The sequence below is a fragment of the Salvelinus fontinalis genome, chromosome 39, assembly GCF_029448725.1.
Source record: "Salvelinus fontinalis isolate EN_2023a chromosome 39, ASM2944872v1, whole genome shotgun sequence".
NCBI lineage: Eukaryota > Metazoa > Chordata > Actinopteri > Salmoniformes > Salmonidae > Salvelinus > Salvelinus fontinalis.
The window spans coordinates 17360133-17379719 of record NC_074703.1 but is presented as its reverse complement, the minus strand read 5'-3'; the positions used below and the strand labels follow the sequence as shown (position 1 = coordinate 17379719).

Genomic DNA, 19587 nt, shown 5'->3' with positions numbered 1-19587 from the left:
TGGTAAAATCTGTGCTTGAAATTCACTACTTGATTGAGAGACCTTACAGATAATTATATGTGTTGGGTACAGAGATGGGTTAGTCATTCAAAAGTCATGTTAACCATTATTATAGAAAACATAATGAGTCTATGCAACTTATTATGCGATTTGTTAAATTACTAGTGAACTTATTTAGGCTTGCCATACCAAAGGGGTTGAATACTTATTGACTCAAGACATTTCAGCTTTACATTTGTTATTCATTTCCAAAATGTTCTACAAACAAAACTCCACTTTGACATTATGAGGTATTGTGTGTAGATCAGTGACACAAAATCTCAATTTAACACATTTTAAATTGCAAATACTTTCTGAAGACACTGTATCTGGGTTGCATGATTCTACAGATTTTAGGATTTACTTAGAATTTCTTCTTTTGCTCAACAAGAGTTTTATTGGAGGACAAAACACACACAAAAATGTACATGGAGAATCCCCAATGAAGGGGCTGACAGAGTCCTGCAAACCTATACACTTTCACATTACTTTTCAGCCTGATAGTGTGTGCGTGTGTGTGTTGCAACGCAACTCCTATGTAATGGAATGTAAATGTTATGACAGGGGAAGAGGGTCTTTTTCTTGTCTCTTTCCCACAATCTCCTATAGACCCTTTTTCACTACAAGACACACTGACATCAAGCACAGATGCACGTGACTTTTGGCGGCAGTCAGAAAGCCATCTCCATCTGTTCCCATTCAACATCGCCTAGATTTACGTTTTTATTACTTCTAAACAAAATCATTTTTAGGGGTTCTCATATGCTTACAATGATGTTTTAGTTATTGCTTGAACAGTCGCTGAAATTATATTTGGTTGGGATCTTTGCAAAAATAACAGTTGCTAGCTAGAATGCTGACGCTCATTGACATACGCTGTAGCAAACACTAGCCAAAGAGCCATTTTACTGGTTGACGTGTTTTTTAAGTATAATGCAGTTGATTTGCAATGATGACACAAACATTAAATTAAGCAGGACATTCACACAAGCCTTAAAATCCAATTATGAAATAGTGTGAAATACACTCATAAGTAGCATGTAAATTGCTACTTTTTTTGCTGCCATTAAGCACTTGCACTCATCGCCCCCGTGTGGTAATGTTTGCAAACACAGAAAGGTGTCTATACTCCCCATACGTGCATCTTTCCACATCCTCCTATCTCTTCCCAGCTCCCTCTCTTATTCCCTCCTCTCTTCGATCTTCCAAACCCTCCCCCTCTCTCCATCTCTCTTGTTCTACCTCTCTCGTGTTAGTGGTTGACACCGACCCATAGCTGATTTACACCAAGTAGATATGGTGTATTTGTGAGATGAATACCATGGTAGTGAGAGGAAGAGGAATTCTATGGACTAAGTACAGTTTTACATCTCTCCCGCTGACCTGTACTGTGGTGTGTAAATGTTAATGTGTTATATAGACTGATAACAAAAACCAGATCAACACACTGACACTGTCAGATGCCATCACAGATTCCACTATGCTGTTAAAATGAAGTGCTTTGTAACACCAAAACTAGTGGCAATTGAGCTGCCACCAACTTGAAGGAGACGAAACCTTATCTGGTACATTCTAAAGAAATGTACCATCTTATTGACCCTCCTGTTTCCAATCTGTATAAATAAAGCACTGCAAAAATGAAGGTGGAATTCCACAAAAAAATGTCATTCTCTTATTACAATCAATATTTAGGCTATAAACCATTTGCATTTATAAGCCATTCTATCACACCCTGATCTGTTTCATCTGTCTTTGTGATTGTCTCCACCCCCCCTCCAGGTGTCTCCCATCTTCCCAATTATTCCCTGTGTATTTATACCTGTGTTCTCTGTTTGTCTGTTGAATTTTGCTCAATTTACTGGGACGAATAATGATTAACGAGCTGTTAGGAGTAGTAGAGTGAAGGACATTGGATCAATGCTGATGCATCATGGTCAAGAGAACTTTCACCCATCTATTTTTCCACTATGATGTTACCTTTGCCCAGGTTTACCAGATTCCAGGAAGGGGTGTTTTTTTATTTTCCTTTAAAGAAATATTGAGTAATATGTACAGTATGTTCTTGGTACCTCTAGTTGTATTTATTTTAAGATGTAGTAATATCGAAGAGCGCTGGCAACTGTCATGTTCTCTAATGTTTATATAATTCTGTGGAGAGTAGACTTAATTCTGATTATAACTTCATTATTTTTTGTTTTGACAATGGCATCGATGTTGTTAACAATAACTGTTGTGAAGAGTTGCTCATACTGTACTCACACACACGTGAAGGTAAACATCCAGACACACGCACGCGCACACAAACACACACACTTTCACAAATTAGAGGCACACACTGGACTTTATCTCACTACAGTGTAGTTCTTTATTTTTTACAGAGAATGAAAGACATTGTCTGACATGAACATGTAGCTACATTTTGAATTGATTTTTCTTTCCTAACAAAAGTTCACCTTTTAGGAGCGTGGGAAATACGAGATAAATAGTGTCTTTGGTGACGTACATATATAAATATACAAAGATAACTTAAATATATTACTTTTCTTACATAGTACCACTAATAATATATAATATGCACAAGTGCGCATGATATCATCTTCACTCCACTCATACTCATACAGATCTTTATCACATGCAACATATACAATAACTCTCATCTGTCATTAAAAATAGAATTGCAATGTTTGAAATTCAAGTTGTGAAGAACTAACAACATTAAAGTGCTTTGCTCAGTTTGCTGTGACCCTATAAGAGGCTTCTGACCTTAAGTATAATTAAATATTGAACGAGGAAAAACAGACTGGGATTGTGATGTGTTAGATCCCTGGCTAAGACGACTGTACGATAAGTACCTACACATACACACTCACATACAGTCACATACACACTCACATACAGACGTGAACACCCAACACAATCTCTTGCATCTCTTTACAACATAGGTTAAGTTAACAATGGCAGGCGATGGCAGCGTTAGTTTTGATGTAAGACTGGTGGAGAGGGTTTCTCTTAACACACAAGGGGAGGTATTAGTGGTCAAAGGTCGTAAATAATCTGGTGGTACGCAGTTTACCCAGACATAACACTCAGCTATGCTGCTAGGAATGACTACGGACCCGCCAGTGACACAACACTGACGTGTAATTACTGTAATATGAGATTCACAACACAAAGAAAAAGTATAGCAAAAACAAAATGGCCCCAACAAAAATCCAACAAACACAAGGTTGGTTCCTGATTCTATATGTGGCCGTTCAGACACAAACACACACTTGTGACAGTGGTGGTTAAGAAGTCGAGAGATTCACCAAGGTTCTTAGCAGTTGAAAAGCCTTTTAATGGTCTGTCACGAGACATTAATTAGCTCAATTACAGCAGAGACAATGGCACGTGTGTTTCACTATGCCTTTGAACAGATTAGACTTAAAGAACCAATGAACCACTGATTATGACCTGCGACCTGGCGTAGGTCATAATCTGAGATAGAAGGAGAGAGAGTGGTAGAGGGAGAGATGGTGAGATAGAGAGAGTGAGACAGAGAATCACTCCTTGATTAAATGATCTAACTCTAAAGTAGAATAAAGCCCCAGTTTTAATTAAGATGATTCAGTCAAAAAAGACAAAAATATGTCAAACAAAATGAAAGGGGGATATGGATAGAGACCACACTATAGTATGATGTAGATCACAAAAAAACTAAATGACTGTCAAGTATTGTCAGATATTTGGTGAATTTAAACCACTTGCCCAACTAACTTAATTAGTTATAGAAGGATTTCATTGAGGCAACGCTGTGGTCAAAACAAAACAGTAAAAACCTGGACCCTAAAAGACTCTAAGCTGATTTTGGGTACTCCTGTGACTGTTTAATTACGACACAGTAACCTAATAGTTACATAGTCATAATCATAAATACATGAATGTATGACTAACGGCTGACCTGGTTTCTAACTGCAGCAATAGCAACATCAGCAAGTCTGGATCGAAGTTATTGGAAAACGAATAGTCTGAACGTTGAGGACTATCTCAACTATTGTAGTCATCTGGCATTGAGATTATGAACCATTTGAATGTGTTTCAAAGAGCCAGGCCGCATGATTATTATGGCTATTAAAGACGTCATAGAGACGTTGTGGCTTGTTTTTTCAGCTCGACAGACTCTGCACCTTTTGAAGATTGGCCTAGTTTTTTGAATGCTTGCTGAGTTGAGGTTGTTTTTGGTTATTTCTAGTGAGAGCATCCGCCCACCATTTCAGAGACAGTTATAACAAGGGAAAATGGGAATCTCAGGGCATATCTTTTTTTTATGGTATTTCGTATCCAGATTTAAAATGTGGCACTCTGGCTCCCTAACTTTTGGTATCCGTGGTCTGTCATTACAAAGCCACAATGTAACAGCAGAGAACTTTGCTGTTGACTCTGTGCTAATTTGGACACATTTGACACACTACAAGCATACAACGTAAAGTATTGTTGTGTACACACTAAACTACTAGCATTTTTAGGATCATTACTGACCGGATTATTATTGATAATGACAAAGCAAGCCTCTAAATATTCCTAGGCAGTACTGCTAGTGGCAGATTTTGGGTTTGGGTTGGCAACTTGTGATGCTTTAGCTAGTAGTTATACGGTCCCTTGGCCAAGGCAAGGCACGGTCAAAGTTTATTTTGTTTATAAATACTGCAGACGATGTGTACCACCTCGCCACCATAGCGGTACAACTAAAGAGATTAGGTCTGATTGGTTAAATTGCCGTAAACATAAAGTCGAGACTTAGTGGGAGAACTTAAGAATCACATGAAGGGGATAATATCCCCACTCAGACCCTGAGATAAGGGCAGCAGGAGTGTTCACTGTGTTCACGAGCCAACCAATAGATCTCACCGCTGAAATAGGTCCGCAATGATTTATAATAAAAACATTGAAAACCTCCATCTTATAGGAATAGGAACTCGTATAGGAACTGAGTCATTGAAATGTTTACCCTCTTCTTTCTCTTTCTATAAACAGTCTCTACTAGACGAGTCCAGAATCAGAACTCCATCCAGCCACTGCTGAACTTGACTATTATGGCTGAATGCGGCTGTCAAGACTGTGGTCTGTTGAAACATATACTTCACAGAACCACAGACCGCTTCTGTCGGGAACATCATTGGCTGCAGATGAGAGAGGACAGTAGGTTCTTGTCTGTAAGGTCAGTGTCTGTGTCTGTAAGGTCAGTGTCTGTGTCTATAAGGTCAGTGTCTGCCCACAAATGGTTGCTGGTGGTCTGTAAATCAGAGAATTAACCCAGATATGTCAAACATGGTCCCTCAAATTGTCCTGGCAGATCTAAGGGGGTAGGGTTTAGGGCGGGGTAAAAGGGTTCATTGGGTCGTTTTGACGGGTCTTCAGGAATATATTCGCTCTGACAGGGATCTGATCCTAGCCCTGGTAGAAATCCACATTAATGGTTTAAGTGTTTGATCAATGGGGCCAGAGCTAACTGCTGCTGTGGAGGTCATCAGGCCTTATAAAGACACGTCCAGTAGCGCTGGCTTGTGTTAAGTAGAAAGACCGGTGGACAGGGGCATTTATTCTTACATTAACAGGATTAGGAAGTCAAACTGAGCCCCTTTCAGCTCTTTGACTAGTCAGGAGGCCGGGAGAAACACAAAGACTAGACGAGACCCAAATGTCCAGAGCATCTCTGGGTGACAGGTATTCGTTCCCAGTGGTGGTGGGAAGCGTCGACTAAGAGGCTTTCATTCATGTCAGATTCCTTTTCTTAAACAGCATGATGCGTTTTGAGGTGTACAGAGGAGTAAGGCAAATGTCATTCAAAAAGTACAGAAATTGTAATTTCAGGATCTAAAAAAGGTGTGGACTACATCTAATACTAATGCAAAGGCTATTTGTGATACATAAAATAGAGATAAATGTCTATAGATAGAAGTTTGCTGGGGTGTTGATGTTTTCAGAGAAGAGAGGGAGAAGTATCCGTCAGTTGCTCATCCGTAACTATGCGGACTCCGGGGGTTAATGGGGGAGGAGTCTTCCCGTCCGCTCTGGCCAATCAGCTGATAGAGCCGGTGGCTGAGGTTCTGAACCTGGCAGGTTCCCAGGGCGCACCCCACTCTCATCAGCTGGGGGTGGTGGTGACCCCCCCGCGACCCTGATTGGGCCTGGCGACGACCTCTTGACCCCGTCCGTTGGGGCTCCACGCCCTCCTCACGCCTCGCCCGTACCAGAGGTTCAAGATGGGCTGTGTTCATAACAGTGGGTGGTGTGTCTCTGAGGAGGTAGCCAGGCAGCCATATTGGAGATCTGATGGAAGGCTGGAGGTCTGATGAAGGGCTGGAGTCTGTTGGGCTGGCGAGTTCGGTGCCAGTTTCTGGAGTGAAGATCTCCTCCTCTCTCAGCGCATGAAGCTTCTTAAGCAGCTCCAACCTGGGAACAGAGAAAAATAAGACAAGAGTTCAGATCTTGGGTCGTTAAGATTGATGTCTGTATATTTCCACTCTGGGTCAATGCTGACCATTGAATCAGAGAAGTAATTTTAGAACTGGCCTAGTTATTATCAGACTGTTGTTAACCACACTTCCAACAGCATTTTATGTCAACACACACTGACAGTAAATGTTACACACATGGAATGGGCATGGTGAGGGTTGATGTGTCCCCATCCTGTCTTAATGCATTTTAGAGGACTAATGGCCTTTCAGCACAGGAACAAAACAACATGGGGACCTGGCTGCTGTTAATTTATTATGGTAATATCAACACACTGGACGTCAAAACTATTGAGACTTCATGTCCACCTTAGCTAAAGCAAACAGACAGAGTGGCTCTGGAGATTTACTGACTACCCACTCAAGAGAGGGAAGGCTAATGTACAGAGCAAGCTGTGGCAAGTGTCCACAGGAAGGAGACATCACCAAGTTTCAGGAACAGCCTGTTCAGCAAACACATCTCAGATTGACTCTGGCTTTAGTGCTGAGGAGGAGGAGGCCCTGCCATCTGTTCTCTTCTTGATGATGACACTGGCTGCTCAACTCAAACTTGGCACTGGGGATTCTTTTCTCTGAACTGTTGTTGGTGTGTTTGCTCAGATGGATTTGTGTCTCTGTGTCTTCGTTTGTTACAGATGCTATAAATAGGTAGAGGCTCACCTGGCAGAAGTCATATTGACGAAGCACTGGCCACAGTGAGTCAGGGAATTCAATTCTCAAAATGGCGCCAGTGGGTGTAGGTATATCAAGCCTCAATTCTTTTAAGTAGTAAGTATGACTTTTGTGTGCTAAATGTCCTCCCATGATAAAGTTAGAACAAGGAAGAGAAAACGTCCCTTTTGTATCCTTTTTCAATTTTAAAGAGCACAGAAACAGCATCAGGTTCTGACCGGCTTCCAACTGCTCTTTAGGAGAAGCAGTAATGATAGTTGGCATACAGCGTAATTATAAAAAAGAGCAGCGTTCTCCTTGTGAAACGCTGACTGGATTGTGAGAAATAACAGGGTAGACCTACTGTAGAACGCCACTATGCAAGTGGTAACCAACCAATCTCTGTACAGACACAGCGAGAAGTGGCTATATTAATGAACAGGGTTCCAAACCCTTCTGTGCCTCCTCAAGGCGGTCTCTTAGTTAATGTGTTGAGTGCCTTGGCCAGGCTCTTGCCAACCATGTTGTTCATGGTCAAAATTCTACAGACTATAAACATGACTTTGAGCATTTATGGGTTTGTTCAACCAATTTAACCTACAACTGAGTTTTCTGGTGTGTTGTGGGCTTGAAGCCCAATGTAACTAGCCAATCTAGCTACTTTACAAGAAAAAATGTAGTGCTATTCCAGCAACAGCACCATGAGTGGTCAGTCAGTGAAAGTTTCAAGGTAGCTATATTTGACATGTACACAGAGTTCCAACACAAAGAAAACACTGAATGAGCTTTGCCACCACCTGTGTCTGTCTCCCTGCCATCCAGCCTGTTTGCCCGTACAGGGCAGGGCCCTGGTGATGGTGGGTGTCACTGGTAACCACTGTGGTAGTGCAGAGGGAGCACTATTTCCAGGAGCACCTTGTCATTCAGCTCTGTTCTGTGGCCAGGCCATGGCCAAGTCACACCCGCCTTCTGTGCCAAGCACCAGGCTGCCAGACAGGCACAAATTGTATTTGACTGCGTGGAAAAGCTACGTTTATATACCGCATAAATACTGCAATGTGGTTGCTATAGAGATTTGGATAGTCTATTTTCATTACAGTAAATTTTTATTTAGTTGACCATTCTGTACACAAAAAGGCTGAAATACAATCTTCTGTACAGGCTCATTCTTCTTTTGTGTTTGGAATCCATGGTGGAAAATGTGTTTCTCACACAGGAGGAAAGAGGAAACTTAATCCGTTCGGAAACAAGAGATGGCGAATAAACAAAACAAAGACAAAACAGCTCCAGAACAGCTTCATTTGGGAGTCCCTGGAAAAAAACAGGTCTGATGGGGTGTGCAGACTGCCAGTACCAAACAATGCCCACTGAGCACACACTGGTTGAATCAATGTTGTTTGAAATGACGTGTAACCAACATGGAATAGACGTTGAATTGACGTCTGTGATCAGTGGGTGTGCTGTACCCAGCTTCACATTTATAAAAAAAATGGTTGTGTTTTATTGTACACCGGATAAGTGCAGTCAAGTGTGTTGTTTTACGGGGTCAGCCATAGTAGTACGGTGCCCCTGGAGCAAATTAGGATTAAGTGCCTTGCGCAAGAGCACATCAACAGTTTTTCCACCTGTCAGCTCAGGTATTTAAACCAGCGACCTTTCGGTTAGCGGCCCAACACTAACCGCTAGTCTACCTGCTGCCTAAGCTGCCTTGTGTCAGTCCCAATCCACCCCATCGACCAAGTAGTTTGTGTGTGTGCTTGTGTGTGTTTATAATACCAATTTAACCCCCTGTTGAGTGGCAAATGCCCTCATCCACCCCTGGTGGAGCAGTAGTGGACTTTGTGGCACACTCAGCGCTGGAATCTCCCATAACACAACATGCCGCCCCGAGCCCGACCCAACGCAGTAGACGATGGCTGCTTCGCTAGTCAGGCTATTCTGGGCTGGCAGACAGCCATAAAGACCCTGTGATGTAGTTAAAAAACAATTCTCTTGGAGAATTTGTAACTGGAGGGGGGCGGAGCGGGAGAAAAAAGAAAGAAAGAGCAAATCTGCTGTTTAAAGGAGGTTAAATGTGTTTGGGTTTCTGTGGGGTTCACCTCCCACCTAGGGAATTCGTGGCATGTCCTTTTGTCCTCCTCTCTTCTCTGTTACACCATCTGACCTGACCGCTTTACCTTCACCTGACGCTGATGCCCTTAGCTTTTATATAACGGCTTCACAAGCAAGTGTGAACTTGTCTGTTTTATCCCTTGGGCCAGCCAGAAGTCATTTGTATGTGTCTGTGCCAGAGGGATCTGAGGGGAGTGTTTTGGCCAAAGACTTTGGACCGGAGGTGTAACTGTGTGCCCAGTGCACATGCTCCTCTCCAGTTTCCAGTTCTTCTGATCCCACAATAAGCCTTTTGGCCACCGTGTTCTAGCCCACAGCCAGGAGAAGGCAGCAGCACCCTGTACTGTAGCCCGGCCCAACGTGAGAACTCTCTCACTGGATCTGATCTGACAGCCCCGTCTAATTTGGCTATTGAGAAAGTAATCCTGCAAATGGACAGGAATGGAGGTCTTTGTGATTGGCAGAGGATCAAAGATATCAGAGCTTCACATTCTTAGAAACATTCACTCACTCAACACTCGTTTTCAGCACCATCTGATGTGGAAGATTATTTAAAAAAATATATTGGTAACAAATCCACCTACTTGTTCTGTAAAATTCCCATTTTCATCGGAGGGCATTAAGTTAAAAGTCACTCAGCCTGGGGAACGGGTGGAGGGAGGGGGGTTCGAGGGTTCGATAAAAGGGTAAGCTGATCCCAACTCCTTCGTGCTGCAGTGTGGTGTTATTCTTTTGTATTACTCCCACAGTTTAGACTGAGGTCTGGAATCACAACTGAGACCCACCAGTGGAACCACCACAATAGGGCAATTCCACGCCAGCGGGAGCGGGAAATATTTTTGGTATTTACATTTGAGTCATTTAGTCATATCCAGAGCGACTTACAGGAGCAATTAGGTATCTCAGATTGTTCTGACAATTCTCACATAGAAACATGATTGGGGGGAAGGATGTTTAACATGCTTTTTTCATTTCTATCACAAGCCATTTTTTTGAAAATCATGGTGAAATTAGCCATTTTATACTATTTTTAGCATACATGCCTCCTATAAGACCCTCTGATCTGTGAACTGTACATAATACAGACAACATCTGTCATTATACTCCTTATAGTGTTCTCTCTGAAATACACATTTTCACATTCATTTATTCAACATAAAAAATATGAATATTCATCTCAAAACTATCCTTTTTAGACATTCTCTTCAAACACGTAACATTTCCAGAGTGGGCTCTCTGGTACTTTAAATGATATGACCCATTTTATACATATAAATGGACATGATAGGTCATTAACCAATCACATTCAGCAAATCACCAGCAGAGTGAGTTTCCTTTGAATCCATGTTCACATTCACTGTGTTGGTGGTGCTCATATAATTGATCATACCTTCAGAATTAGCAGAGAGCCCACACTGGAAATGTAATGTACTTATATATATTGTTCCAAACAATGTCTTAAAATAAACAAAATCAAAAAGGGTCGTTTTGAGATATTAATATTTGAATGTTGAATAAATGAATGTGATTATTTTTATTTCAGAATCTAGACCTACTCCATATTTTAAAACACACTATAAGGAGTATAATGACACCAAGATGTTGTCTGTATCATGTACAGTTCACGGATGAGAGGGTCTTATTGGAGGCATGTACAGTATAGGTCTAAAAAGGGCCTAAAATGGATACTTTCATCATGATTTTCTCAAACATTGTTTGTGATACAAATGTAAATTGCTGATGTCCCACCAGCCCCAGCCTGATGCCCTCCTCTGCCCCAGTAAGGCCCCGTCAGAGAGGGGTAAGCCTTGGCCAGTACCAGGCCTTTCATACATGCTTATACCCAGGGGGCTGGAGCCTACCATGGGCTGCCTTAATCAGCAGTAAATGTGGCACATTCATACATAATCCTCGCCAGGCCCCATACAGCTAACAGAGGACAGATTGTGTTCTCAGTAAGGAGACAGAAATAAGCGAAAGGCGATTTATTTGTGAATGAACCATTGCTGCCACTTGTTCTCCATGTGTTGGTGGTTTTATAACCTCTTGTGTTGACAATAAGTACGTGCTGAGGGGTGATTTTGCACTTTCCTCATCATGCACTGCGTTGGGTGAAAGTGTACAGAGTTGCTAAAGTCCATGGCTTGAAAGAACGACTGCCACATATTCTCTCTTGTTCCCCTCAGCAGACTTAAGTGTGTAGTGGTTTGGGAATTGGGAGACGGACTTCAAAACACAGTGGTTGCAGTTCCACGTTCCAATTGTACTGAGGCGGCCACTCACAGCTGCAGTGCTGACTCATGATTGTGGCCTGATCTCCATCGCTACTGTAGGTATCCATCCACACTACAAATGACTGTACTTAGCTAGAATAACACCTACATTTTTCTCAACCACCAATAGAACATGAAACAAGAGTTTAGTCCTTCTCTCCTCAGACCTCAGAGCTCCATCTTTGTTCATTCTTCAGCCTTTATCCTGTGTTCTTTCTGTAACACTAACAGTATACACAGACCGACCGACCGGAAAATCTGGTATCGTAGTATCTCGATACTGGTATCGTGACAACCCCAATGCGCGCGCACACACACACACACACACACACACACACACACACACACACACACACACACACACACACACACACACACACACACACACACACACACACACACACACACACACACACACACACACACACACACACATATATATGCCTTTCGCCATGGTCAAGTTTTCAGTGCAGAGTGGAAGCTTTTTCTTTATAGATGTGGACGGTGGAATTTAGGTCTTAGCCACTAATCCACTGTGGAATTCTGAGCTGCCTGGTGGGAGACTAGTTCCCTCTCTTCTTTAGGCCTGGTCGTAATGACCCCCACGGAGCAGGGAGAGAGAGAAGGAGAGAGAGGGAGGGAGGGAGGGTCATGGCAGTGTTTATATGGTGGATACATTACATCTCTATACATCGCCAGTCCAGACCTCTGTTTACAGTGTGGCCCACATCAGAGCAGCCAAACGTCCTCAGAGCAGATGTCTAACCTCAGAGCCATACATACTGCCTCTCACAGAGCGATCTACAGGGCCAGCCGGGTTTATATCAGACTGAGGCACGCAAAGTGTATTTAAGTACATAAAATAGATAACTGGAGTAAAGTTGAAGTATTTATGAGCCATATTAGTCAAGGTAATGTTCATGTTATGTCTTTGATATTGTATAAGCATGTCTATAAATCTATATAAAGTTACTGTATGTATAGTTATAAAATCTATCACCATCTGACGGATGCAACAGTAGGTCCTCTGGGAGGTGGATGATGATGCAATGTGCCTGTTTCTGGGGTAAATATTGTGTTTGGACAATGGATGGGTGTTGACGTCTGAATTGCATGCAGGGGTCCTGGCCATGACACTTGCCCCATATGGGGTGACAGAGGGAGTTAATGATTTAGGAGAAGGATGGACAGACGGGAAAAACATTGTTTTTTCTGTCCAGTCAGGATCCTGAGCAAATTCACGACCACAATACACACAGCCTCAAATACACACAGCCTCAAATACACACAGTCAGACCAGTAGTCTACACTTACACAGTCCCTCTTTCTAAAGAGAATATACTTTACACTCCCACACACGCTCAATACACAAACTATGTTTATCCTGTCTGGGATGTCTGACATGTCATATCATTGACCTCTGTCCAAGACTGTGTGGAAATAGTGGGTCATCATGACAACAAGCACATTACAGCAAATCAGCTACTGTAACATGCCACTGTCTGGGGTGCCCTGCATCCCACTGCTGGAATCCACAATGTAAAACTGCTTCGTCTCTAAAGCCATATTTAACTTGTGGTTTGGCTCTATTTTCTCTCAAGCTGTTACTTTATGTAAAAATTAAGGGTATAGTTTGTATTGTGAATGGCCTAGAGCAAGGGTGTCAAAACACAAAGCCCCGTGGGCCGTCCATGATCAGAACATAGAGAACTTTATCGGTACAGAGAAACAATGACCAAACCCACCCATCACACCTCAGTCTGAAAAGGGGAATGAGAGGAGGAGCGATGAGGCCTGTGTTATTGTTATTGGCCTGTGATGGGATCATCACGTGTGATGGGAAGGATAGAGCATTTGGTATGGAAGGAAGTAAAAGTGGGACATTTACTGAGAAAATAAATAGATAAAAGGAGGGAAGAAGGCAGAGAGAGAAACCAGAATTAGAGAGGGAGAGAGAAGAGTGAAACCAGAATTGGAGAGAGAGTGAGGAAAAATAGAGAGGACATTATGAATCGCCCTTCCATCACCAAGGGAACATCCTGAGGGGATTTCTAGGAACGATAACCCCTCACACAGCCACAGCTTGGACAAGACAAACAGACTCCCTCTTAATGAACTGTTTGTTTTTGAAAATCTGCCGTGTTCACTCAAATACACTGATAGAGAGCTCTGCTGCAACCGCAATCACATCCACCATTACCCACGAATTCTGCCGCTGCTGTTTGAAATGGGAAGTTAGTTCTGAGAGATTAAAATCAAAACAACCACTGGGAAGCAGAAATAGCCCATCCCTGCTGGGAGCTCTGTCCGAAATAAACAGAGGTGTTTGAGTCATGCTTCCCCTTGCTTCGATTTGATTTCAGCAGCAGGTGTTTGTCTATGCGCAGACACACAGACACACAGGCACACACACACCTGTAGACAAAGGTTGTTGAGCTAAGTCCGAACCTCCAGCGTTGGGGCCCTCCTGTCAGAATAGGGTCACCTTATATGGAGACTGTTGTCTGGCACATCCTTCTCAGCCCTGCAAATCTAGGCCATGCAGGCTAAAAACAAGCCTATTTTTCCACCTCCTCATAAGTCAATAACCTCAATTATAGGCCATAAAGACTTGCCAGTCCATTCATGGATGCATGTCAGCAAAACTTTTTGGCCTGAATGCCAAGCGTTACGTCTGGAGGAAACCTGGCACCATCCCTACAGTGAAGCATGGTGGTGGCAGCATCATGCTGTGGGGATGTTTTTCAGCGGCAGGGACTGGGAGACAAGTCAGGATCGAGGAAAAGATGAACGGAGCAAAGTACAGACAGTTCCTTGATGAAAACCTGCTCCAGAGCGCTCAGGATCTCAGACCGGGGTGAAGGTTCACCTTCCAACAGGACAACAACCCTAAGGAGACAGCCAAGACAAGACAGGAGTGGCTTCAGGACAAGTCTCTGAATGTTATTGAGTGGCCTAGCCAGAGCCCAGATTTGAACCTATTCTAACATCTCTGGAGAGACGTGAAAATACAGTTGAAGTCGGAAGTTTACATACACCTTAGCCAAATACATTTCAACTCAGTTTTTCCACAATTCCTGACATTTAATCAGTCTTAGGTCAGTTAGGATCACCACTTTATTTTAAGAATGTGAAATGTCAGAATAATAGTAGAGAGAATGATTTATTTCAGCTTTTATTTCTTTCATCACTTTCCCAGTAGGTCAGAAATGTATGTACACTCAATTAGTATTTGGTAGCATTGCCTTCAAATTGTTTAACTTGGGTCAAACGTTTTGGGTAAACTTCCACAAGCTTCCTACAATAAGTTGGGTGAATTTTGGCATATTCCTCCTGACAGAGCTGGTGTAACTGAGTCAGGTTTGTAGGCCTCCTTGCTTGCACACGCTTTTTCAGTTCTGCCCACAAAATTTCTATAGGATTTAGGTCAGGGCTTTGTGATGGCCACTTCAATACCTTGACTTTGTTGTCCTTAAGCCATTTTGCCACAACTTTGGAAGTATGCTTGAGGTCATTGTCCATTTGGAAGACCCATTTGCGACCAAGCTTTAACTTCCTGACTGATGTCTTGAAATGTTGCTTCAATATATCCACATAATTTTCCTCCCTCATGATGCCATCTATTTTGTGAAGTGCACCTGTCCCTCCTGCAGCAAAGCACCCCATAACATGATGCTGCCACCTCCGTGCTTCACGGTTGGGATGGTGTTCTTCAGCTTGCAAGCCTCCCCCTTTTTCCTCCAAACATAACAATGGTCATGATGGCCAAACAGTTCTATTGTTGTTTCATCAGACCAGAGGACATTTCTCCAAAAAGTACGATCTTTGTCCCCATGTGGAGTTGCAAACCGTAGTCTGGCTTTTTTATGCAGTTTTGGAGCAGTGGCTTCTTCCTTGCTGAGCGGCCTTTCAAGTGATGTCAATATAGGACTCATTTTACTGTGGCTATAGATACTTTTGTACCTGTTTCCCCCAGCATCTTCACAAGGTCCTTTGCTGTTGTTCTGGGATTGATTTGCACTTTTCGCACCAAAGTACGTTCATCTCTAGGAGACAGAACGCATCTCCTTCCTTCAAAATTGCTCCCAAGGATGAACCAGACTTGTGGAGGTCTACAATTGTTTTTCTGAGGTCTTGGTTGATTTCTTTTGATTTTCCATGATGTCAAGCAAAGAGACACTGAGTTTGAAGGTAGGCCTTGAAATACATCCACAGGTACACCTCCAATTGACTCAAATTATGTCAATTAGCCTATCAGAAACTTCTAAAGCCATGACATCATTTTCTGGAATTTTCCAAGCTGTTTAAAGGCACAGTCATCTTAGTGTATGTAAACTTCTGACCCACTGGAATTGTGATACAGTGAATTATAAGTGAAATAATCTGTCTGTAAACACTTGTTTGAAAAATTACTTGTGTCATGCACAAAGTAGACGTCCTAACTGACTTGCCAAATCTATAGCTTGTTAACAAGACATTTGTGGAGTGGTTGAAAAACGAGTTTTAATGACTCCAACTAAGTGTATGTAAACTTCCGACTTCAACTGTAGCTGTGCAGCAACGCTTCTCATCCAGCCTGACAGAGCTTGAGAGGATCTGCATAGAAGAATGGGAGAAACTCCCCAAATACAGGCATGCCAAGCTTGTAGCGTCATACCCAAGAAGACTCGAGGCTGTAATCGCTGCCAAAGGTGCTTCAACAAAGCACTGAGTAAAGGGTAGGAATAATTATGTAAATGTGATATTTCCGTTTTTTACAAATTTGCAAAAATGTCTAAAAACCTGTTTTTGCTTTGTCATTATGCGGTATTGTGTGTAGATTGATGAGAGAAAAAAACAAATGAATACATTTTAGAATAAGGCTGTAACCTAACAAAATGTGGGAAAAGTCAAGGGGTCTGAATAATTTCCGAACATACTTTCCGACATTTTTTGGGACCTGTCAGTGTGTCCTACAGCGCTAACCCACATTAGAGGAACAACTAGATACAACCAAGTGCCTTACTTCATTTGCCCCAGAAAAATTACTAACAGATTTGAACATCCCAGATTTTCATGTAAAGGCATGGCTCTTGGTTAAGGTAATCATCTGTTTTAATTGGTTTCTCTCATTGATAGAGTCCAGGTTCCTGTCAGTCTCCCACCAGAAGAGGGCATGCAGACACTGACTCTACCCTCTGCTATAGCTCTCAATGCACTAAAACACACCAGAGACTGGAGACTTTACTAGTGCACTTCTCCTTCACTTTGAACAGGCATGTCTGCCCTCCCAATGAAATGGGAAATTGTGTGTGTGTGTGTGGCTATTATTGACCGATTCCCTGTAATCTTGGGATTTTACTACCATGTCACACATAGAAGAATAGCAGAGTGGGAAAATACCACTCATTACAGTATTACAGTACAGTAGCCAATGCCTGAAATGTGGGGGGAATTCAGCAAATGCCAACATGAGGAGGACTGTTTTTTCCACCTCTGCTATCATATGTCCCACATGAGGGCATGTCCCACATGAGGTCATTTATATACTGCTGTGTTAGGAATATGACCTCATGTGGGACATATGATAGCAGAGGTGGAAAAAAGTTAACTTAAGGACCATACATTTATCTGAACAAATTACTAAAACCAAACATAATTTGTAAGACAAACGCACAACCATATATCTGTTGCATTCCAAAATATAGTCACACGTGAATAAGATAAAGTAGATAGTTTGTCGCAATTAACATTGACCTTGAACACTGACGCAAATAGCTAGCACTTTCGTCTAGGGACCTATAACGAACTGTACGGAATTCTTTCATGAATACTGTCAGATTAGATGTAACATTTATCTACATAGGTAATATATCAATCAAATACTTAACAGTCTGTAATAACGCGCCTAACCTGCGCATTTGTGTTTATAGCGCAGTGTGAAAAAATATGATGCAATGACGATCGTATTGTCCTCTGTCCCATTAGTTAAATTTTGAGTTTTTGGACTAAATTCAGTTGCATCACATAAGAACACAAATTCTGATGAGTACGCTTTATTATGCAGATGTAATAAATGTGTAATTTCATCATGGTGCCCATTTTTCAACATAGTGATCATGGATAAGATAACGCTCGTTAACCTACACTATCATGAACTTTAAGTCAACACAAGTGTTTAAATCCCATAACAGACCTAGCCCAATGGAGAGAGCAGTGCAAACGAGAGACTGCGCAAGGCGCGCATGGATGAACTCTCAATCCATTCTAAAAACAGGGATTACCCTCAAACTTTTCCACATGGTCATATTATAACTACAGAGACCCCATGTTATCCGAGCGGGAACGCACGTTCACTGTATCACGTCTGTCTCGCTCTGACCTCGAGGGCCAGCACTACTCTCTATCCGTTATCTCCCCGACACAACACGCTGACTGAACAAAAACTTCAGCATACTTTATGCTATAAACCTCGACATGATTTAATAAGTGGTTCAACCGGTTTGTGGTTTGACAGTGTGATTTAATTTAAAAAAAACAGTAGGCTAAAAAAAGGCGCGCGTCAATTCACCAAACACCGGCAAAGTCATTGAACATTCGAGAATAACCAATATCATAATAATGCACCTCATCCATCAATGTATTTTCCGAATCCTGGAGTAAAATAAGACTACATGTAGCCTATATTTGAATTAGACCTCCAGATTTCCTATTGAAATAGAATGCGCTTTTATATATCCAATGTGCTCTCCACAATAACATTTCTGTTCAATAATCACCACTTCCAGAAAGGACCACTCTTAGAAAGTGAAAGAACTGGAAAGCACGTTCAATATAGGAAGGTAATGTAATATCTTTCTTCTTACCTGTTTCTCTCCAGACGGTCTGCGGCCGGGAGAGCCAGGAGCTGCTGGAGGGAGAATAGGCTGATGCAATACACAGTAACCGGCAGAAGTGAACGCATCTCGGGACGAGTTCTCACGCACACCCCTTGGGAAGGAGGGTGTTCCCAAACCACCTGGACGATGTTCAACTCCCGGGGAAGAAAAATTCCCCAAAGTTTTGGTATTTAGGCTAGTACTGATATCCAGGCAACAATGCGTGAGACAGTCAAATAATCCTGTGATAAACAGAAAATAAAAAAATTAAGAAAAGTAAAGTAAAGTAAATAAATGGTCTAATTTGATCAGGATATTGATCAGGTTACGTTATCGAAATATGCAAGAAATACAGTTATTTTGCAACAAATATCCAAGAGTGCCTGTGGGACACCTGCAAGTGAATTATTCACTCACTATTCAGTAGCCAAATCATGCATACAAAGTGTACGAACCACTCTATGTGTTGCCAATTGAAAGCTATGCAAAAAGAAACCTCAAGCACTGAAGAAAAGGTATAAAAAATATATCTAGCTACACCCATTTTTCATATTTTACACAAAAATGATATTGCATTTCAAATTCTAACTATAATAGCTCATAAAATAGTACATTTTATAAATGTTAGTAATATCTTACGTTATATGAAGATTTTCAGAAATATTCTCGTATGTCTAAGTATTTTCCCACGGATCTGACAAGTGTTGGTCAAGATGAAGTTCTCAAATTCAACTTCTGAAGTTGAGCGCGAGATGACATTGTGCGTATAAATATTGAGTGGGCGGGACTCATTCTGCACGGGTGCACCTGATAGGCTCCGTGAATTGGTCGGATAATGTATTCTTAATTTACTATATGACGTGTATGTGTGCATGTTGATGTGTGCCGTTTATAGCTATGCTGTTGTAGTTTTTGGTGGCAAATGCCAACTGATATGCCAATATGATGATGGTGCTTGACTGGTCAAAGATCTTCTAACAACTTCCAAGAAAATTATTTCAATGTTTGTTCTGTTAGTTATAGATATTCATATTTAAGATAGATTTTAAGACAGATCCATGCTAATCTTTAACCAACCATTGATCCAAATGTTGTTTTATTAACCATTTCCCATACTATATGCCATACAAACAAACGGTGGCATATTCTCAAAATGCTTTT

The 19587-nt window shown here is 41.8% G+C and overlaps 1 protein-coding gene across 2 annotated transcripts; it reads right to left on the bottom strand.

The window, feature by feature from the left end:
• Positions 1-2380: 2380 nt before the first annotated feature.
• Positions 2381-19164, bottom strand: LOC129838287 (protein ADM2-like). Of its 2 annotated transcripts, XM_055905157.1 has the most exons (3): positions 19066-19164; positions 18415-18668; positions 2381-6471 (listed from the first exon to the last, which is right to left on the bottom strand). In XM_055905157.1, exons 2-3 carry the CDS (start codon positions 18510-18512, stop codon positions 6033-6035), a joined length of 537 nt encoding a protein of 178 aa, XP_055761132.1. In that variant the 5' UTR covers positions 18513-18668; positions 19066-19164; the 3' UTR covers positions 2381-6032. The 2 variants fall into 2 exon arrangements, with proteins under 2 accessions (XP_055761132.1, XP_055761133.1); XM_055905158.1 differs by lacking the exon at positions 19066-19164 and having other exon boundaries at positions 18415-19058.
• Positions 19165-19587: the final 423 nt, after the last annotated feature.

Coding starts and splice junctions, on each gene's coding strand:
- LOC129838287 (XM_055905157.1), bottom strand. CDS start 18,512: ATGCGTTCACTTCTGCCGGTTACTGTGTATTGCATCAGCCTATTCTCC. Junction 6,472..18,414: donor GACCGTCTGGAGAGAAACAG/GTAAGAAGAAAG, acceptor CTCTGTTCCCAG/GTTGGAGCTGCTTAAGAAGC.